Below are 17,092 nucleotides of genomic sequence, written 5' to 3'. Positions count from 1 at the left end.
TTTTGCAATCGTTGATAGTATTGTTGCTTTGTCAGTTCTAGGAATAGCTGTATGATATATGTTTATGCATACAGATGAATACTTATTTCAACCTTGTAAAAATTTACAAATTTCCTTTCTATCAGTCTTCATTTTCTTCTCCCTTTTAAGATAGAGGAGTGCTTATCTTTGCAGATATTTTACTAAGATCACAGTGTCCTGGAGATTTTGGAACGATCTCTCAGTCATGATCAGCTCTGTCAGTTGTAGTCAGAGCTGTGCTAACAAATAGGAAGTCTCTTAAAATTACATGGTGCTGTGTTTCTTAGTTCTGATTTTTCATTTTCCTAATAAGAGTCACTGAAGAATACCAGTATTTGTTGATTTATAATATGATTTTAATATATATCCAAGAGGAAATCTTTTTTTTTTTTCTTTTTCTAAGCATGAAAACAAGTCCTTGGTCATAATCTAGCAGGGAACCATTTCCAAAGAAGTTGTTGTCCTAGGTTCCTAGGTGGCAGCCTGTGGTGCAGACCCCATTAACTGCTGGAGCCCCTTGATTGAGCTGCTGGGGCGTGTCAGTGACTGTTTTGTTACTAGGAACTACTGGGCCTAAACCAAGAGTAGCCACAAAGTTCTAACCTTGACTTCTATTTATGTAATATTAATGTCAAAATTTATTTGTTAATGTGATAGTAATTTCCAGAGAGGACAGTTTATACATTTCCATGCTTAGCTGAATTTCAAGCTAGCATCGCTGGTATCTGCGATCTGGTGCTTTCAGAAGATGTTACTGTATTAACATATAGAGTCGATGTTTTATCTGTAGTGAGGTTCTCTTAGTGATGCTCTCAAGGCTTACATGTTAATATTCATATGTAACGTTTTAGCAGAACAAAGTCTTGACATTGATGAACATGCTGAGGATGGGTTCTTTGGTAGTTTTTGATTGTAAAATGTGTGAGCACACAGCAGTTTCTTAGTGTTCTGGAAATTGCAGTGGGCAGGCATTTCTGGCAGCAGCCTCCACCTTCCTTCTCCCTCTCCCCTGCCTCTCACAGGGCATCCGGCACGTGGACCACTTTGGGTTTATCTGCCGGGAGTCTTCGGGCGGTGGCGGCGGCGGCCTTCATTTCGTCTGCTACGTGTTTCAGTGCGCCAACGAAGCTCTGGTGAGGGAACCTGTATTTCTCACCAGGAATATTGGCCTCCAGGGTGCTTCAGCCTCCTGGGGCCATAGATGTTCTTAGCAGGGTGGGGTAGCCTTGTGCGCTTGTCATCTGCATTTTGTGGTCCATTTGAGCAGATTCAACAGCAGACACTCAGCTGAGACTTGCTCAGATGCACAGTGAAGGGGTTCTCTGTGTTTGAAGAACTTGACCGTTTTCACCCTCTCTTCCCCTTTGTAAATGTCAACGTTAGACTCTTGGCCAGAGGAGTTGGCTTGGTGTCTGTGTATTGGACATGTAGCTTTTATTTTGTCTGGTCTGCTTTAAGAGCTTTGAGCCTCTGGGGAGGGTTCTTAGCAGCGCTGGCAATTGTGATGGTTACCATCTGCCACCACAGGAAGGAGGCCAGTAAAGTCCCAGCATACGCAGTGTCATCCATAGCCCCCCTCCCCAGCTCCAGGACCCTGCACTGACAACACTCTCTTCTCTCTCTTTGATCAGGTCGATGAAATCATGATGACCCTGAAGCAGGCCTTCACAGTGGCCGCGGTGCAGCAGACGGCCAAGGCGCCAGCCCAGCTGTGTGAGGGCTGCCCCCTGCAGGGCCTGCACAAGCTCTGTGAACGCATAGAGGGTGAGCGGTGCCTGGTGCTAGGTGGCTGCTGGGCGGAGCGAGGGGCCCCAGGGAAAGGTTGGGTGTAACACAGGACAGAGGGTCAGGTGAGCTGCCCGATTGTGGGCGTGTTCTAATAGGTGCTGTGTTAGGGGTGTGAAGGTTTGGACCCCACACCTCTGTACCTGGAGCTTATTGGAGAAGTTAGGGAAACAATGATCACACCAGCTTCCCCTCACTCTTCAAGGCTTTGTGAGGGCTTGGGCACCTGGACCACTGCAGTGGTACCTAGTGAGATGAGCTAAGGGTTCCGCCCTTAGGAGAACAGCCATGTTGGGGCAGGGGCACAGAGGACAGGCTGTGGTGGAGAAGCTAATAGGAAAGGATGAAGGAAGTGCTGATGGCAGATACTGCTATTTGTAGAAATGTGGCTTGGGGGCAGTGCTAACGATGTGTTCGGATTTGCCCTGCACCTTCTAGAAAGGAGTAAAGGATGAAAGAGGATGAAAGACATCCAGTGATGAACTCATGTCTGGTGAGCCCAGAGTTCAGCCTGGACCAGCCTTCTAGGAGCAGGCCATGCTGGGGGACATGGAGAGCCGGTGTCCAAGGCTTCCTACAGACTTGACTTTTACAATTGTAGGAACGTGAACCAAGTCAAAGCGTGAAGGGCTGGAGGGTCAGAAGGGGCTGGGAAGGGGCACATGGCTGGCCAGGGGTGGGAGGGGCCCAGGCAGGAGCCGGAGCCTAGCGGTGGGAGTGCTGATGCTCATCGAGGGAATCCAAATGGCAAAGGGGTTCGTGCCTCTCCTGTTGTGATTTTGTTCCATTTCCAGATCTTTTTATTTGTGGTTTTGGGGGTATCACATGATTTCAACGACCTGTGTTACTGTAAAGAGAGAGTGACAATTTAATTCTTTCCCATGGGGACAGGCATTTTGCTGATTGGTTAAGACCTGAGCTTGGGGCACCTGTATCCTCCTTAAAGTACCTGGGTGTGCGTCTCAGCCCTCTCCTGATTTTACATTCCTGCTCATGTGAAAGCTGAAGTACTTGAGTCTCTGCCAACCCTGGATTACATTCCTAGCTGCTAGCCTTGGCATTGGCCCTGGACCAGTTCATGTCTTTGTGAACATTTGGGGAGTGAACTAGTGGATAGAAGATTCTTTTTCCTCCACGTCGAACAATTACAAATGTAGTGTAATTAATTCCCATATGTCTCTAAGCTCTAAATGTATAAAGGAAAACTGCATCTCTATATAGATCTTATTTTCTTTTTTTTAAGATTTGTTTTTATTGGAAAGGCAGATTTACAGAGAGAAGGAGAGAGGGTTTACCATCTGCTGGTTTACTCCTCAAATGGCTGTAGTGACTGGAGATGAGCCAATTGGGAGCCTGGAGCTGCTTCTGGGTTTCCCATGCTGGGGCAGGGAAAGGCTTTGGACCATCCTCTACTGTTTTCCCAGGCCATAAACAGGGAGCTGGATGGGAAGTGGAGCATCCAGGATGTGAACGAGTGCCCATATGGGATCCCTGTGCTTGCAAGATGAAGATTTAGGCAATTGAGCCATCGCACCAGGCCCTATTTTTTTCTTTTTTACGTAGTGAAAGTAGGATGTGAGGGCGATCTGGCTGCGACATCTGTCATCTCATTGATCGCCAGGGTTGATTTGGCTGATCTGGCTGGCTAGGCAGGTGTCCCCTTCCTCACCACTCCTTGTGCGTCCCTCCCGAAGCTGCACACTTGGTTGAAGAGAACAACCATCCTTGCTAGAGGAGGACTGGTCTTTGGTCAAGGATATACGGGTAGCTGCACTCCCCTGCTAGAACGTCCAAACAAGCTCTCAAGGTAGTGGAAGTATATGTAGCATAAAAACATCATACTTTTTTTTTTTTTTTAAGATTTAAAGAGAAAGAGAAATCTTACGTCTGCAGGTTCACTCCCTTAAATGGCTACAATGGCCAGAGCTGGGCCATTCAAAAGCCAGGAGCTTGTTCTGGGACTCCCGCCTGGGTGCAGGTTCCCAAGGACTTGAGCCGTACTCTGCTGCTTTTCCAGACCATTCATTAGCAGGGAGCTGAATGGGAAGTAGAGCAGCTGTGACTCAAACTGGCACCTTTGTGGGATGCTGGTACCTCAGACAGAGGTTTAGCTTGTAATGCCACGGCGCTGGCCCCAGTGTCCGCTTTCTAAGCGGGCTGTTAGCTGCACCGTCCCCTCTGTCACACAGCCATTTCTGCTCTCTGTTGGAGGAGCATTTCGGTCTTGCAGTGCTGACACTCATGGCCCTTGTCACATCCTCTTTCTCACTGCTTGTAACCTCTGACATTGTGGTACTTTCTGTCTCTATGAATTAGATGACTCTAGATACTTTACATAAATGGAATTATAGGACCTGCCTTCTTGTTTCTGGCTTATTTCACTTAGCATAATGTCTCCTAGGCTAATTCATAGGTGTATGTGTGTGTGAGTGAGTGAGAAAGAGAGAGAATTTCATTTTCCTTTAAGGGTCAGTAATATTCCTTTGTATGTGGGTACTACCTTTTGCTTTTCTATGTGTCTACCAGGGGACCTTTGGGTGATGGATATGTGTTAGCTGCTGTGAATGTTGGTGTACAAGTATCTGCAGATTTCTGCCTTCAATGGTTGGTTCCTAATGCTAACTCTATACTCTGTTGTTTAAGGAACTGCCACACTGTTCTACAACATTTACAGCATTTTACATACCTGCTGACAAAGGACAAAGGCCCACTTTCTCTGCATCCTTACTAAAGTTGGAAAGTTGTTGCTGTTGTTTGTGTGTGTGTGTGTGTGTGTGTTTTGATGATGGCAACCTAATGGATGTGGGAAAGTATCTGATTTCTAATTTCAAGTGAAATAAGTAACAAGTGACATCTTTAAAAGTCTAAGAAAGTTCGTTTATGGCATGACCATGCTCTCTATAAAATGAAGAAATATGGTTAATATTTTTGAGTGCTTCCCAAGTTGTTACTGTTTGCTGACTTTCAGCACAATGTAGCTGGGAGTAAAGAGAAGCTTGGCTCTAACCAGAGCTCCCGCCTGAGAGGATCACTAACCCTTTTCTTAGTGGTTGTCAAGATAAGGTAAATGATGATGGAAAGGTCCCTGAAGAGCTTGTTGAGAAGCCAGCAATGGCTTTGGCCTTGAAGATAAAGCAGATCCTGATCTGCAGGGACTGGAAGGCTTCCAGAGCTCCGCTTGGTTTAATCTTTCTCTGTCATGGCTTAGCTTTCAGAAAGCTACCGCTGAAAAGTTTAATCAGGGTAGGGATTTTTTGCTGCTTTAGTGTTAGGATTATTTGATTAACCTTTTATCTGAGAAAATTCAAATGCCAGGGGTCAGCGTTTGTGACATAGCAAGCTCTCCTGCTGCTTGGAACGCCTGTTTCCTTTAGCAGAGTGCCTTGTTCAAGTCCAGGCTACGGCATGCTTCCAATTCAGCTTCCTGCTACCACACCTGGCAAGCAACTGATGCCATGCCATCTGCATGGGAGACCTTGGGAGTTCCTGGTTTCTGACTTTGGTTTTGACTTGGTCCAGCCTTGCTGTTGCTTACATTTGCTGTTATGCAACTGCTAGAATGTACTTGGCATTTGGAGACTGAACCAGTGGAAGGAAGATCTATCTCCCCTTTTCTCTTAGTTACTCTGCCTTTCAAATAAATGAAAAAAAAAAAAAAGTCCAGCCACAGCAGAAAGTTCTACTAATGCAAAAACATTCTTTAAATAGTATGCTTCAAAGTCTGGTGAACATGTGCTTTACCTTCATGATAGAAAGCATTTTTTAAAATATGTGAGGATATTGTGGAATGGAATTGAAAGATAATTTGGACACAAAGTCTTTGAAGTCCATGCATAGTTTTTTTGTTGTTGTTAAAGATGCATTTTTGCATGAACTTTCTGAAGACTGTTCTAGAAGGGACATGAATTAGAGGCATCCATAGCAGAGGAGCTGATAATGACTTGATGAATGGCTTTACGGTCCCTTGCCTTTTGCTGTTGCCTTCCAAATGAATAGCATGAGTTGATTTGATTTAAAAAAGAAAAAGTCATATATTCCTGGAAAGGTGGTTCGCACAGAAAGTTACGGTCTGACCAAAAACTCCATAGACTGTGGAGAGGACCAGTGAGTGACATGGCTCCCAAAAATTCCCGTATTTCCTCAGCTGTTGCAGGCATATCTGCAACACAACTCCTGTGTCTCTAGCAGCTTAAATGCATTGTGCATGGTAACGATGCTGAAGATGCTGCTGCAACCTGCTCTGACAGCTTGGGAGTGGTGCAGCTCCACTAAATCCTTCCTGACTTTGAACTCCACACTGTACTGCTTTTAAAATTTAGAGGAACATTTAGGTTTTGACTAAAAAAGGAAGAAGGTCAAGCCGAGCCTTGTTGCTGTTGTTCCCAGAGCACAGTTCCCCCTAGGAAAGCCAGGTCATTCATCAGCCCTCCCTGGCACGAGAGCCTTTTCAGCTCTGACAGTGAGGGGCTGCCTCCCTGTCCAAGGGGAGGTTGCCTTGCTCCTTTCTCATCTCTACCCTTGATGGCCAGAAGTAGCAAGGAGCCACGTGGAAGGCACTGGCACCTAGGTGGGCCTGGAAGCACCAGGTCATCCATGGCATCCCGGAGAGCCCACTGCACAAGGGACTGGGCAGTGTGTCCTGACTGCCCCCCCAGCTGCCAATACTGCACAGTCAGTCTGTCTCCCGAGGCAGCCCTGGAGTGCCTGATAGCATGAGGCCTGGTGGTTTGTTTTCCTGGCGCTGTGAGACCTAGCTGCTGCTGAACATCTGGATTGCTTCCTGGCCAGCACACCAGCCCACCTGCAGGCACACTCCCTCCTCTGTGTCCAGTGTGTGTCCGTCCTAGTCGGGGGAGGTAGCAGAGCCTGTGAGAGTGGTTTGGAAGGCAACTGTGCAGGGTTCTAAGTCTAACTCAGTCCTTTACTGAGTTGATGACCTTGGGCAAAATACTTTATTTCTCAATTCCATCGTCTATACATTAGGGCTGCTTAAAAAAAATCACCCATTGTAAGGATTATTTGGGGGAAACTGAATCAAATAATGCATGGGAATTGTTGAGTGAAGTGGTCCAACAGTCACTGAAGGGATATTGGGGTGCAGACGTTTGATGCAGCGGTTAAGGCCCTGCTTGGAGCATCTGGGTTCTAGTCCCAGCAACAATTGCAGTTCTAGGTTCCTCCCAATACGACCTTGTGAAGCAGCAGATGACACCTTAAGTTCTCGGATTCCAGTCACCCCCATGGGAGACCCAGCTTGAATTCCTGGCTCCTGCCTTCATCTTGGCCCAGTCCAGCTGTTGTAGGCATTTGGCAAGTGAACTAGCAGATGGGAGTGTGTTTTCTCTGTCTTCTCTCCCAATCTGCCTGTCTTTCAATTAAGTAACAGTAAATCAACAATTTTTTGGAAAGAAATATTGGCTATTTTTATGGTGATTGCTTAGGTTTTTCTTAGGTTTAAAAAAAAAAAAGAGGAAGCCGGTCATGGCCACAGTTTGGGGAAGAGAGAGGTACTGGCTCCGGAGCAGGCTGGCTGTTCACGGCCCCTGGTGCCCTGGCTTTTCAGCAAGCACATGTCTGAAGTGAGGCAGGATTTCCGAGTCCCTACGGACAGGTGCCTGGCTTGGCATCCTCAGCCTGTCCAACACCATGGGCCAGTGCAGAGCCTTTGGCCGCCAACCCCCCAGGGCCTGCCCCTGCCAGGCGGGGAGCAGCGCTGCCCAAGCAGCAAGGACACCTAGGGCAGTGTCTTGGTGGCAGCAGGGGTGGGTCCGGCCTTTCCCTCCGAGCCTTCTGCGTGATGTCATTCTCAGATGCTGAGCAAAGGCCAGAACAGCTCCTGAGCTGCAGCTGGGTAGAGGAGGACTTTCTGAAATAGCAGAGGCAGCTGGGCTCTCATGTGCTGGGCACTGCCTTGGTTTTTGCAGCTTTTCCTCAAAACTCTCCCTTGTGTTCATTAAAAGGTCTGGGATGATAAGTACGTGGTAAAAGGAAAATGGTTCAACCCATGGGTCAGATTTCTATGAAAGCAGCCTAACATGCCAGAGAAACCTGTTGAGCCTAGTTTCAAAACCCCAGCAGGTGTTTTTCCTTGAGGAAGAGGTGTCATGTCTCCTGCCCTGGCTACAGGAGCTCAAGAAGTTACGGGACCCTGGGGAGCATGCTCTTTGTGGGTGAGGTGTTGAGGTGCAGGGGAAGCTCTTGACAGCCACTCCCCCTGAGGGGTGTCCAGGGTGGTGTGTTTTGGGAGTTACCTAAACTCAGTGGGCCTCAGTTTCCTTAGCTGTAAGACGGATATCCTCCTGATCAGGTGGCTTTGGGAGTTAAAGGAAAATGTTGCGAGTTTCATGCTTAGAATGTAATGCCCAGCACGTCGGAGCACATTTAAAGGGTAATGACCTTAGTGCACCTCTGGCACTTTGGTTGGAATCTACATAGATGCTGGAGAGCCCGCATTGGGTGTGAGAGGCTGTAAGACAGTGATTGTGGAAGTGTTAACTCCTCCTGCTAACATTTAAATCCATCATGCCTCCCTCTCTCTCTCTTTTTTTTTCTATTAATAGGAATGAATTCTTCTAAAACCAAACTAGAACTCCAGAAGCACCTGACAACCTTAACCAACCAGGAGCAAGCGACCATTTTTGAGGAGGTTCAGGTATGGTGGAGGTTTTTTTGTGACTTGGAGAGACAGGGAAAAGCCAGCAAGTTCCGTGTGAGATGCCGTGGTGCCGTGTGCCCCCGTCAGGCCATGTGGTCACCAGCCTGCAGACGAGCCTGTGGACACCCCCAGGCTTAAGCTAGAACAGTCCCTGGGCCGGCTGGGTTAGAGTTGTGGGTTTACGTCCGTCTTGGCTTTCATAGCAGGGCAGCTTCTCCCTTCAGAAAGCAGGTTAGAGTAAGAGAGTGGAAGCTCTAAAGAGGGAGCCAGAGGCTCGGACCTGGTTCTCTGTACCTGCATCTGCTTTGTGGAAACCTCGGCTGCCCCTTCCTGCTCACGGTTCCACCACAGCTTTGGAAGTTAAATGAGACAGTGTTTTGTGCATTTCTCCTTCTTTTCCGCCCCCTGCCGCCCCCGCTAAGGTTTCAAAATTTAGGTCATATTGTCTACACAGAACCATAGATCAAATCCAAAGGTAAAAATAGCACCAGCCACATGGAAGCAAAACTCTGGCTCCCTGTCCTTTCTGCCCTAAACCTGGAGAAGATGTCCTTGTCCTTGCCTCCGGCTGCTGTGTGGCTCAGGGAAGTCAGGCTGTGGTCTGCTCAGGGCGACTCTTTAACGAGCTTGCCAAAACTTCTACATCTGCTTCAGCCAAGGGGACATTTTCTGTGGTCTGCTGGAGCTGGTCTAGAGGAGGAAAACACATCAGAATGCGGTGTGTGTTTATTGGGGGGTGCTGGCGGGGTCACCCGCAGCTTCTACAAATAGAAGCATCGTCGAGCAGCGAGGAAAGCTGGGCCACAGGTTCTTTCTCTTCCTCCTCCTTGTGCAAAGGGACTACACAGGGCTCCATGGTCAGTTTTCTGCTAGTGCTCCGAGTTAAAGGAGTGCAGTGTTCCCTTATGCACGTGCTAGGGTCCCTCTTTCTTTGTGATAGGATTGGCATATTATTTGTCGGGAAACAAGCACAGGAGGACGTTAGAATTGCACAAACAGCTTAGAGGGTGGCTTCCATGATTTTCAGTCGGGTTTATATTGTTTTCTTCTAAACCAGCTTGCGACAAAGTACTTTGTTCTTTTCTTCGAGGATCTGTGAAGTTTTCAAGTTCAGGATGCTTGTAGATCAATATGATTTGCACTTGGGATTCAGAAACAGGTGGCCCTGGTGGTGGAAGCTGGGCCTGTTTCCTCCCCTGCTGGCCTGCTTACTGTCAGTCAGTCGCCAGGTCCCAGGGAAGCATCTATCCAGCAAGTCCAGGAGGCATGTCTGTGCCTGGGTGGGTGTTGCCTTTTATGTAGAAAATACCATGTAATATGTAATGTTCCCCTAATAAAGGTGTGCTAAATCAGAACAGACAGTACATACAACATTCTCTTGCAAGAATGCCAAGTTCCTCATGGCCAGGATTGAGACTCACTTGGGCCCATGCAGGCTTTCTGGTACCAAGTCTTTTACGGTAAAGAAGCAGGTGACAAAGGCTTGCTTTTAGATTAATTACAAACGGGGAAAAAAAACCCTCACCTCTCAAGGCCGCTTTGCATCTTGGTTGCTCGGAACACCAGAAGTTGTGGTGTTTCCTGGACTTGAAACACCAGCTTCTCCTCTGTCCTCCGTTGTTGCCCATGGTGCTTTCTGGAAGGACCAGGGTTGATGAGCCGGGGCTGAGCCTTCTACAGGCTCGCTGATGGGCCTGTGAGTTCATTCTCCAGTGGCTGCTCTTGGTTTCATTCTAGGCAGCAGTGCCTGCTAGGGGGGCTTGAAAAAGGACAAGGTGGCCTTGCAGCTGGGTGAGTCCTCTTGTGATAAATGGGAAACACCTTCCCTGGTGGAGGGTGATTTGTGTTTAAGAAGTCCTCAAAGGCCCAGTTTTCATAAGCTACATGCAGCTACTGTTAGTTTTTAAACACACTTAGAATTCCTCTGCATAGCTGATTCCCACAGCCAAGTCCTCTTTTTACGATAAGTTTACCACAAGCCCAAATCCCAGGTGCAGTGAGGTGCTTAGGAGGTCCTTACTCCAGCGGGGTAAAGGCAGGAGCGGGGTGGAGGGGTGGAGAACACTCAGGGACACGTCTCCTGCCATGGTGGCAGGATGGGAGGCTACCAGGGCAGAGGAAAGGGGCAAGATGGAGTAGGATGGGGGAGAGCCAGGTAAAAAGGAGAAAAAGGGATGAGGGGGGAACACGTGGCGGCTCCCTTACCAACCCTGAGCCTGAAGGTATGAGCAGTGTGGGGAATTGATTGGGAGGAGGGCTGTGGGTGGGCGCCAAGGGACTGGTGACTGAGCTTGAGCCACAGTAGGTGGGTGGGAAATAGGAGGAGGGCTGTGAGAGATGGGGGCTGGTCTTTTGTGAGACGCCACGAGTCAACATCCATTAGTGGATAACTGGAACAGTGCCAATTGAGTGAGCTGTGCAAAAGGGGAAGCAGATGCAGCTGCTCTGTTTTTAAAAAAATATGTATTGATTTTTATTGGAAAGACAGCTATATAGACAGAAGAGGAGAGACAGGAAGATCTTCCATCCAATGGTTCACTCCCCAAGCAGCCACAACGGCTGGAGATGAGCTAATCCGAAGCCAGGAGCCAGGAGCTTCCTCCAGGTCTCCCACACGAGTGCAGGGTCCCAAGGCTTTGGGCCGTCCTTGACTGCTTTCCCAGGCCACAAGCAGGGAGCTGGATGGGAAGCAAGGCCACTGGAATTAGAACCGTTGCCCATATGGGACCCTGGCATATTCAAGGCGAGGACTTTAACCACTATGCTATTGCACAGGGCCCCACAGTTACTCTTGATATGACTGTGCAGCTACTTGCTTGTTAAAACCAATGAGCTGTGCTCAGCTCTCTGTCAATGAATGTTCTAGGTGGAGAAAGTAACTCCACACAAAACAGCCACAGAGGATAAGCAGCCAGCAGTAGCCGTGCAGACGGTGCTGGGGCCAGACCCTGTGGAAGCGAGCTGGCGATGTATGTACTAGCAGACAGCTCGGTCCCCATGATGATTCCCAGTGCTGCCAGGCCTCCTCCTGATGTGTGACCTGTTTGAGGCGGATACTTTTCCTGGCACCTGTCACAGGATGCGCGTGAGGCTCACAGCTGTGGTGTCTTGCCCTGTGCTCCTGGCGGCCTCGCAGGTTGCCATCAGCCTGAGGAACAGCAGCGAGCCTTGGCACACCTGGGTACAGAGGGGCTCTCGTCCTCTCCTGTGACAGTGAGTGCATTCCAGGGAGGGACTTAAGGACAGGTGGATAGTGCAGTGGGTGTAGACCCCTCATCTGTTGATCTTTTCCTTATCTCCATGGTTTTCTTCTCACCAAATGTCACCGAGTTGGAGTGGTACAAGACATCCCTTCTTCCATTTGCCTCCTTTTTGTTTGGTTGAGGCTTGACAGTTTGTTTCTGTTTATTACTGCATGGTAGTCTGACTGTCCCACCATCTGTCAGTGTTGGAGGGCCATTCCCGTTCCTCCCACTTCCATGGCAGTAAGAAGCGAGCTGCAGTGGGCATTCAGCCACAGGTGTTGAGAATGGCTGGGAATTCTCAGTGCATGTGGGGCAACAGCAAGCAGCGCAGTGACTGGCTTACACGTTGAGTGTGTCCTGTGGTCGGAAGCTGGTGGCTGTCTTCCAGAGAGGCTTCCTCATCGTGTGTTCCCAGCAGCTGTGAAGCAGAGGGACTGTCGTTTTGTGGCCGTGCAGTCTCAGTATGTCGTGGCTTTCTTGGGTCCCAGTCATGTGAAGCTGGAGACTGTGGCACTTGGCTGGCACTTTTCCTTTTTGGAGGATCTAATGGGATCTTCCTGTAGAGACTTCTACATGTTGCCTGTTTCATGCAGAACTTGGTCACATCAGGGTTTACGGCATGGAGTCCGTGCCAAGTGTTGTCTCCCCTAGCCTGCTGAATGTTTAATTCTCAGATCTGAAATTTGTGAACAGAAAGTCCCCGGTGGAAACACACTCTTGTGATCGTTTCCCCTCTCTTGCGTGGGTAACAGGAATAACTTGTTTTCAAATAATCCTCCCCTTGAAGAGCCATCCGGTCAGACGGGTCAGACATGTGGGTCAGTGGCGTCCCTGGGAGGCGGGGACAAGGTGCCGACAGCCTGACTTGAGGCCTGCTTGGTTGGCCCTTCCGCTGATCTTGTTTTAAAGGGCGCTTGGAGGTTTGGAGCAGGGGTGAGAGGGAACAGGACAGTGAATACTCAACAGTATAGAAGTGGTGCATTCCCTGAGTTTGTGGACAAGCAGCGTTGTGGATTGTCCATTTGTTTTGTTTTCTTCATATTCAGAAAAAATAATGTATTAAATCAGTTGGCCTTCTACAAGTGGACTTTGCTGTTTAGAATGATCCAAGGAGGAGCTGTGTGATCTAGTTGTGGGTGGACTCCGTTTTTAGCAGGTGAGGAACTAAGACTGAACAGTTTTGCTCAGCAGCCGAGATCCACCTCTTCTGGTCTCTAGGCCAGCGTTCCTCACCACTGCCCCGTCTAAAAGTTAGAAGGCACAGGGAGGGTTTGTAGAAAAAAGAAAGGAAAAGGAAATGGCCTGCTGTGAAGTTGTGCAAGGAAGTGCCTGTCTCGGGAGGCTTCCAGAAGGTGTGTCATGGTCATGGGGTGCTCAGGCAACATGACAAACCACGCCTCCGGATTTCTGCCCTTGTCCCCCTCTCTGTCCCTTAAGAATTGGTGAATGTGACGACATGGTGGCCCCTGACCTCTGCCTGTTTATATGGGTTCTATTTTTCCTTCTGTTGTAGAACTATTTATTTATTGACTATTTTGACCATGCCTCTCTCTCTGATGTTTAAACTTTATTTCGGGTAAGAAGACCCAAGAGGTCAAAAGCTAAAATCTGACTGATTGACCCCACTGTTGTTTTCTGTAAACTATCTTCACTGTTAGGGTCGCTGGTGCCCCCTAGTGAAAGCATCAGATAAAAGCACGAGTTAGTGTGTGGAAGCTCTTGGTTATTTCCAAGGGGTGGGGTTAGGCATTGGGGAGACAAATAACAAGAAATGTAATGTAACGTGTGTGTGGTTTTTTTTTTTTTTTTTTTTTTTAAGAAATTGAGGCCAAGAAATGAACAGCGAGAGAATGAGTTGATTATTTCCTTTCTGAGATGTCTATATGAAGAGAAGCAGAAAGAACACGTCCACATCGGGGAGATGAAGCAGGTATGGCGTTTTGCTCTTACGGTTCTTACTCAGAGGCCCATTTTCCCTCTTAGGCTTTATGTTCACTTGTTGCACAAAGATGGAAAGGTTTGGGAGCGTTAGGCTCTGCTTAGTTAGGACAAGGAGAGTCTGTGTCTGCTCCTGGGCAAAGGACTGGCTCAGGACCCCCAGAGTTAAGATTGACAGCACACACAGCTTTCCGGGAATCGGTCCTTGTCACCTCAGCTTTGTCCCTTGTCAGAGGGGAACAGCATTGTCCCATTGTGCTTGGAGTTGCATGAAGGGTCCAAAAGCTGTTTGCAGCAGAAACGCCGTGGGAGTGTAAAGCGATGGTATGAAGTCAGGTGCCGTGCTAGCGTGTACAGCAGGATTTCTGCTCAGCTATAGAACTTGCACTGGTCCTGGTTTTGCATCATGGGCAGATGGATCTGTCCCCTATTTGTTCTGCCCACAAGAAACTTCTCTCAGCTCTTCTGCTGGCGGGATGTTAGGTCCAGAGGCGGAGCTACCTCAGTTCTTAGCCTTTGAAGATCTACAGGCATGGGATTCAGTGTACATGGTGCCGTAGACCATTTTCCTGTGCCTTTTGGACTCCATGTCAGTCAATTCATAACGAACCATTAAGGGCCTCCAATCATATGCGTTTTGTGTTTGAGGAAATTATTTGTTGGCAAAAGAGTTTAGAGGATTATTGGTAATGGGTGTTCAGATTCCTTAGTTTTTCCAGAAACAACATTGCCTTTTTCTCTCTCCAACACCGAATGCTTACTTCACAATGTTTAACTGCTGGGTGACATGCCCTGTCTCCTGCTGTCTGGTCACTGACAGCCTTCCCTGACTGTTACCTGCAGCAGGTGTATGCGACTTTACCTGGATGTTCACTTTACAGCCATCTCATTGGAGTTCTGCCCTCTGGCCGACTTTGTTAGCAAGTGCCAAACTCCCGGAGCTCATGCGCAGGGCCTGACGTATGTTTTTCATCTTGCTGGCTAGCTGAAGGCCTCTTTGTTGGTGACTGTAGCACCAGTGTGTTGCCTGGGCTTCTGCTTTTTGGCCCTGTTTGGTTGCTGCAGCTTCTCTCCCAGCCTGTGCCCCAGCTGTGGGGTCCTGGTAATTTGCCATGGGCCACCCTGAGTAAGTGTTCAGTTAATTTTGCTGTTTACTTGTCAAACTGTTTCTTTTTCCCTCTTGGGCTCTTACCCTGTTCTCACCCTCTTGAGCTGCTAACAGTTTTTTCCTTTCTGAGAAAGAAAACTTGCAGTTTTCTTATGTTTGAGTTAGCCTGACTTGTTTCAGCAGGAAATTGATAACTTATGGTGGATCAGTGGATTGAATAACTTCTAACAGTTGGGAAGGGGAATGGAGCATTTATTGTGGATGGAACGTGATCACTTTGAGCATGAATGTTGGGCCAAAAGTTTTGACCTAAGTACTAATTCATTTTTCTAGACCAGGGTTAATCTTTGTGATTTTGGTATGGATTGTTCCAGTGCGGAAATATATTTAATGTGATTCCTCCCTTCCCCCCATTATCAAACAGTGGAGAATTGGCAGTAGCAGGTTGAGGTTCACAGCAGAGCTGGTGTTTGGGATTGTAGACGGCCTGCGAGCAGGATGGCCTGTACCTGCTTTAAAGTGGTGGTTCCCATCCCATGTGTGGTCAGTGGCCTCCCCCTTCTCCCGCCGGACACTCTCGGCTACAGGTTGTTCAGAAGAGCCGCTGCGTGTTCAGTGAGTCAGAGCTTAGGAGTGTTCAGTGGACTTCTGCTCTCATTTCTGCGGTCAGACGGTTGGACCATGTGGCTCTCATTCCCTAAGCTTCCCTGCAGAAGGCTGACACGTTCTGACATGACCTAGACAGATGTAGGGCCCTAGTTTTTTTTTTTTAATTTATTTGTAATTGGCACACAGTAATTGCACATGTTTGTGTATAAACACATACAGTGTGTGCAACGTTTACAGTGAAGAGTTTCAGTACACATGTATGTGGCATTATGATCCAATCATGGTCACTAGCTTATCCATGAAAAGTTTTCTGTATTGAAATATGTAATGCGTTATTATACATTCAGGAACTGCTATCCATGGCAGGGCTTGGCCAAGCTAAAGATGGGAGCCAGGGACTGAATTCCTGGTCCTGCACATGGACAGCATCGCTTAACCACTTGTGCCATCCCATAGCCTCCTGGGGTCTGAATTAACAGGAGCCAGAATCTGCAGCTAGAGGTGGAGTGTAAACCCAGGTACACTGATGTGGGATGCACATGTCCCTTATCACTCTAACCAACTCTGTAAAAATCATCAAAAATAAGAATTTTTTTAAAAAAAGAATAGTCGCCCTTCCTGAAGGTGTGTCTGAGCTGTTAGCCATTCTTATGCATGTTCTGATTCTCATTGGAGTATAAAATGATGGACAAAAAAATCGAATATAGATCTTATCAAAACCTTGTGTCTTAACACATGTGTAACATTCATTGATAAATTTGGATTCTATTATTTCAACGAAGATGCAGAGTTTTGGAGCAGCATGTTGAGAAAGAAGATGAAACAGTGCTGAGTAGCACTAAAAATTGGGAGCAGCACATTAAAAGAATAGCCTGCTGTGCCCATCAGATTGGCAAAAATTTGGAAAGTTCAGCAATCACCTGGTAGAGGTTAACTCGGAGGTGCTGGTGCTGGAGATAGGAGCTGGCCTGGGTTAGGGGAGAGAGGCTCGGTGGCTTCTGGTCCAGCTGAACACACAGACCTGGTGACCTGGCAGAGACAGTCTTGCCTCCTCACCTCACAGCTGAATGAGATCTGGGCAGGAGGGCTCACTGCGGCTGCCTCTGTGAGAACAAAACAGATATTTCACAATTGTTTTGTGAAGTCCTGAATAGAAAAGCTAGTGTGAGGGATCAGATTGTCAAGGTGGCTAGATCTCAGAAACATCATTGCAAGGAAAGCAGCAGACTGCAGAGGGACACGTACAGCATGGTCCTGTTCATGCCAAGTGTCAGCTGTCTGAAAACCAGTGCTTGGGTTTTATGGATAGAGACACAGACCAGACCCAGGCGAGTGAGTGTGCCTGTGTCGGCTGGCTGGGTGACAGGAGGGAGGGGCAGTGGCAGGCTGCACAGGGGATTGTAATGATTGTGGTTAACCAGAGGGAGTGAGCAGTTTATAATCATCCAAAAGACTGGCATCCTTTGAATGTCTAGTGTGTTCTAATGTGCCTCAATTCATTGGCAGCTCTATGAGGAGGGTTCAGCGTGTGGCCTTAGTTGGCAGGTGAGGCAGCTGATGGATCCCAGGCCAGGGAGCAGCAAGGAAGCGTTCTGCCCCACTCCTCACTGTCCCCCAAGGCTTGGCCACTGCTGGACAGGACCGAGCTGGGTGCTGGGCAGAGATAGTTGGATAGTTCACCTCCACACTCTTCTGCATGCTTGGAATCACAACAGGTAGAGCAGACTGTGC

General features: G+C 48.1%; 1 protein-coding gene across 5 annotated transcripts in view; it reads left to right on the top strand.

The window, feature by feature from the left end:
- The window catches only part of TBC1D1 (TBC1 domain family member 1), a 187,713-nt gene that overhangs the window by 105,588 nt on the left and 65,033 nt on the right, over positions 1–17,092 (top strand). For all 5 annotated transcript variants that reach the window (XM_058670217.1, XM_058670216.1, XM_058670215.1 and 2 more), the window contains 4 exons: positions 1,044–1,154; positions 1,653–1,785; positions 8,367–8,458; positions 13,526–13,636. In XM_058670217.1, the coding sequence (XP_058526200.1) occupies positions 1,044–1,154; positions 1,653–1,785; positions 8,367–8,458; positions 13,526–13,636 (447 nt within the window). The remainder of the gene's footprint in view (positions 1–1,043; positions 1,155–1,652; positions 1,786–8,366; positions 8,459–13,525; positions 13,637–17,092) is intronic.

This window comes from Ochotona princeps, chromosome 11, assembly GCF_030435755.1.
Source record: "Ochotona princeps isolate mOchPri1 chromosome 11, mOchPri1.hap1, whole genome shotgun sequence".
Taxonomy (NCBI): domain Eukaryota; kingdom Metazoa; phylum Chordata; class Mammalia; order Lagomorpha; family Ochotonidae; genus Ochotona; species Ochotona princeps.
Note: the sequence above shows the minus strand (reverse complement) of the source record. Positions and strands in the feature narration are given on the sequence as shown.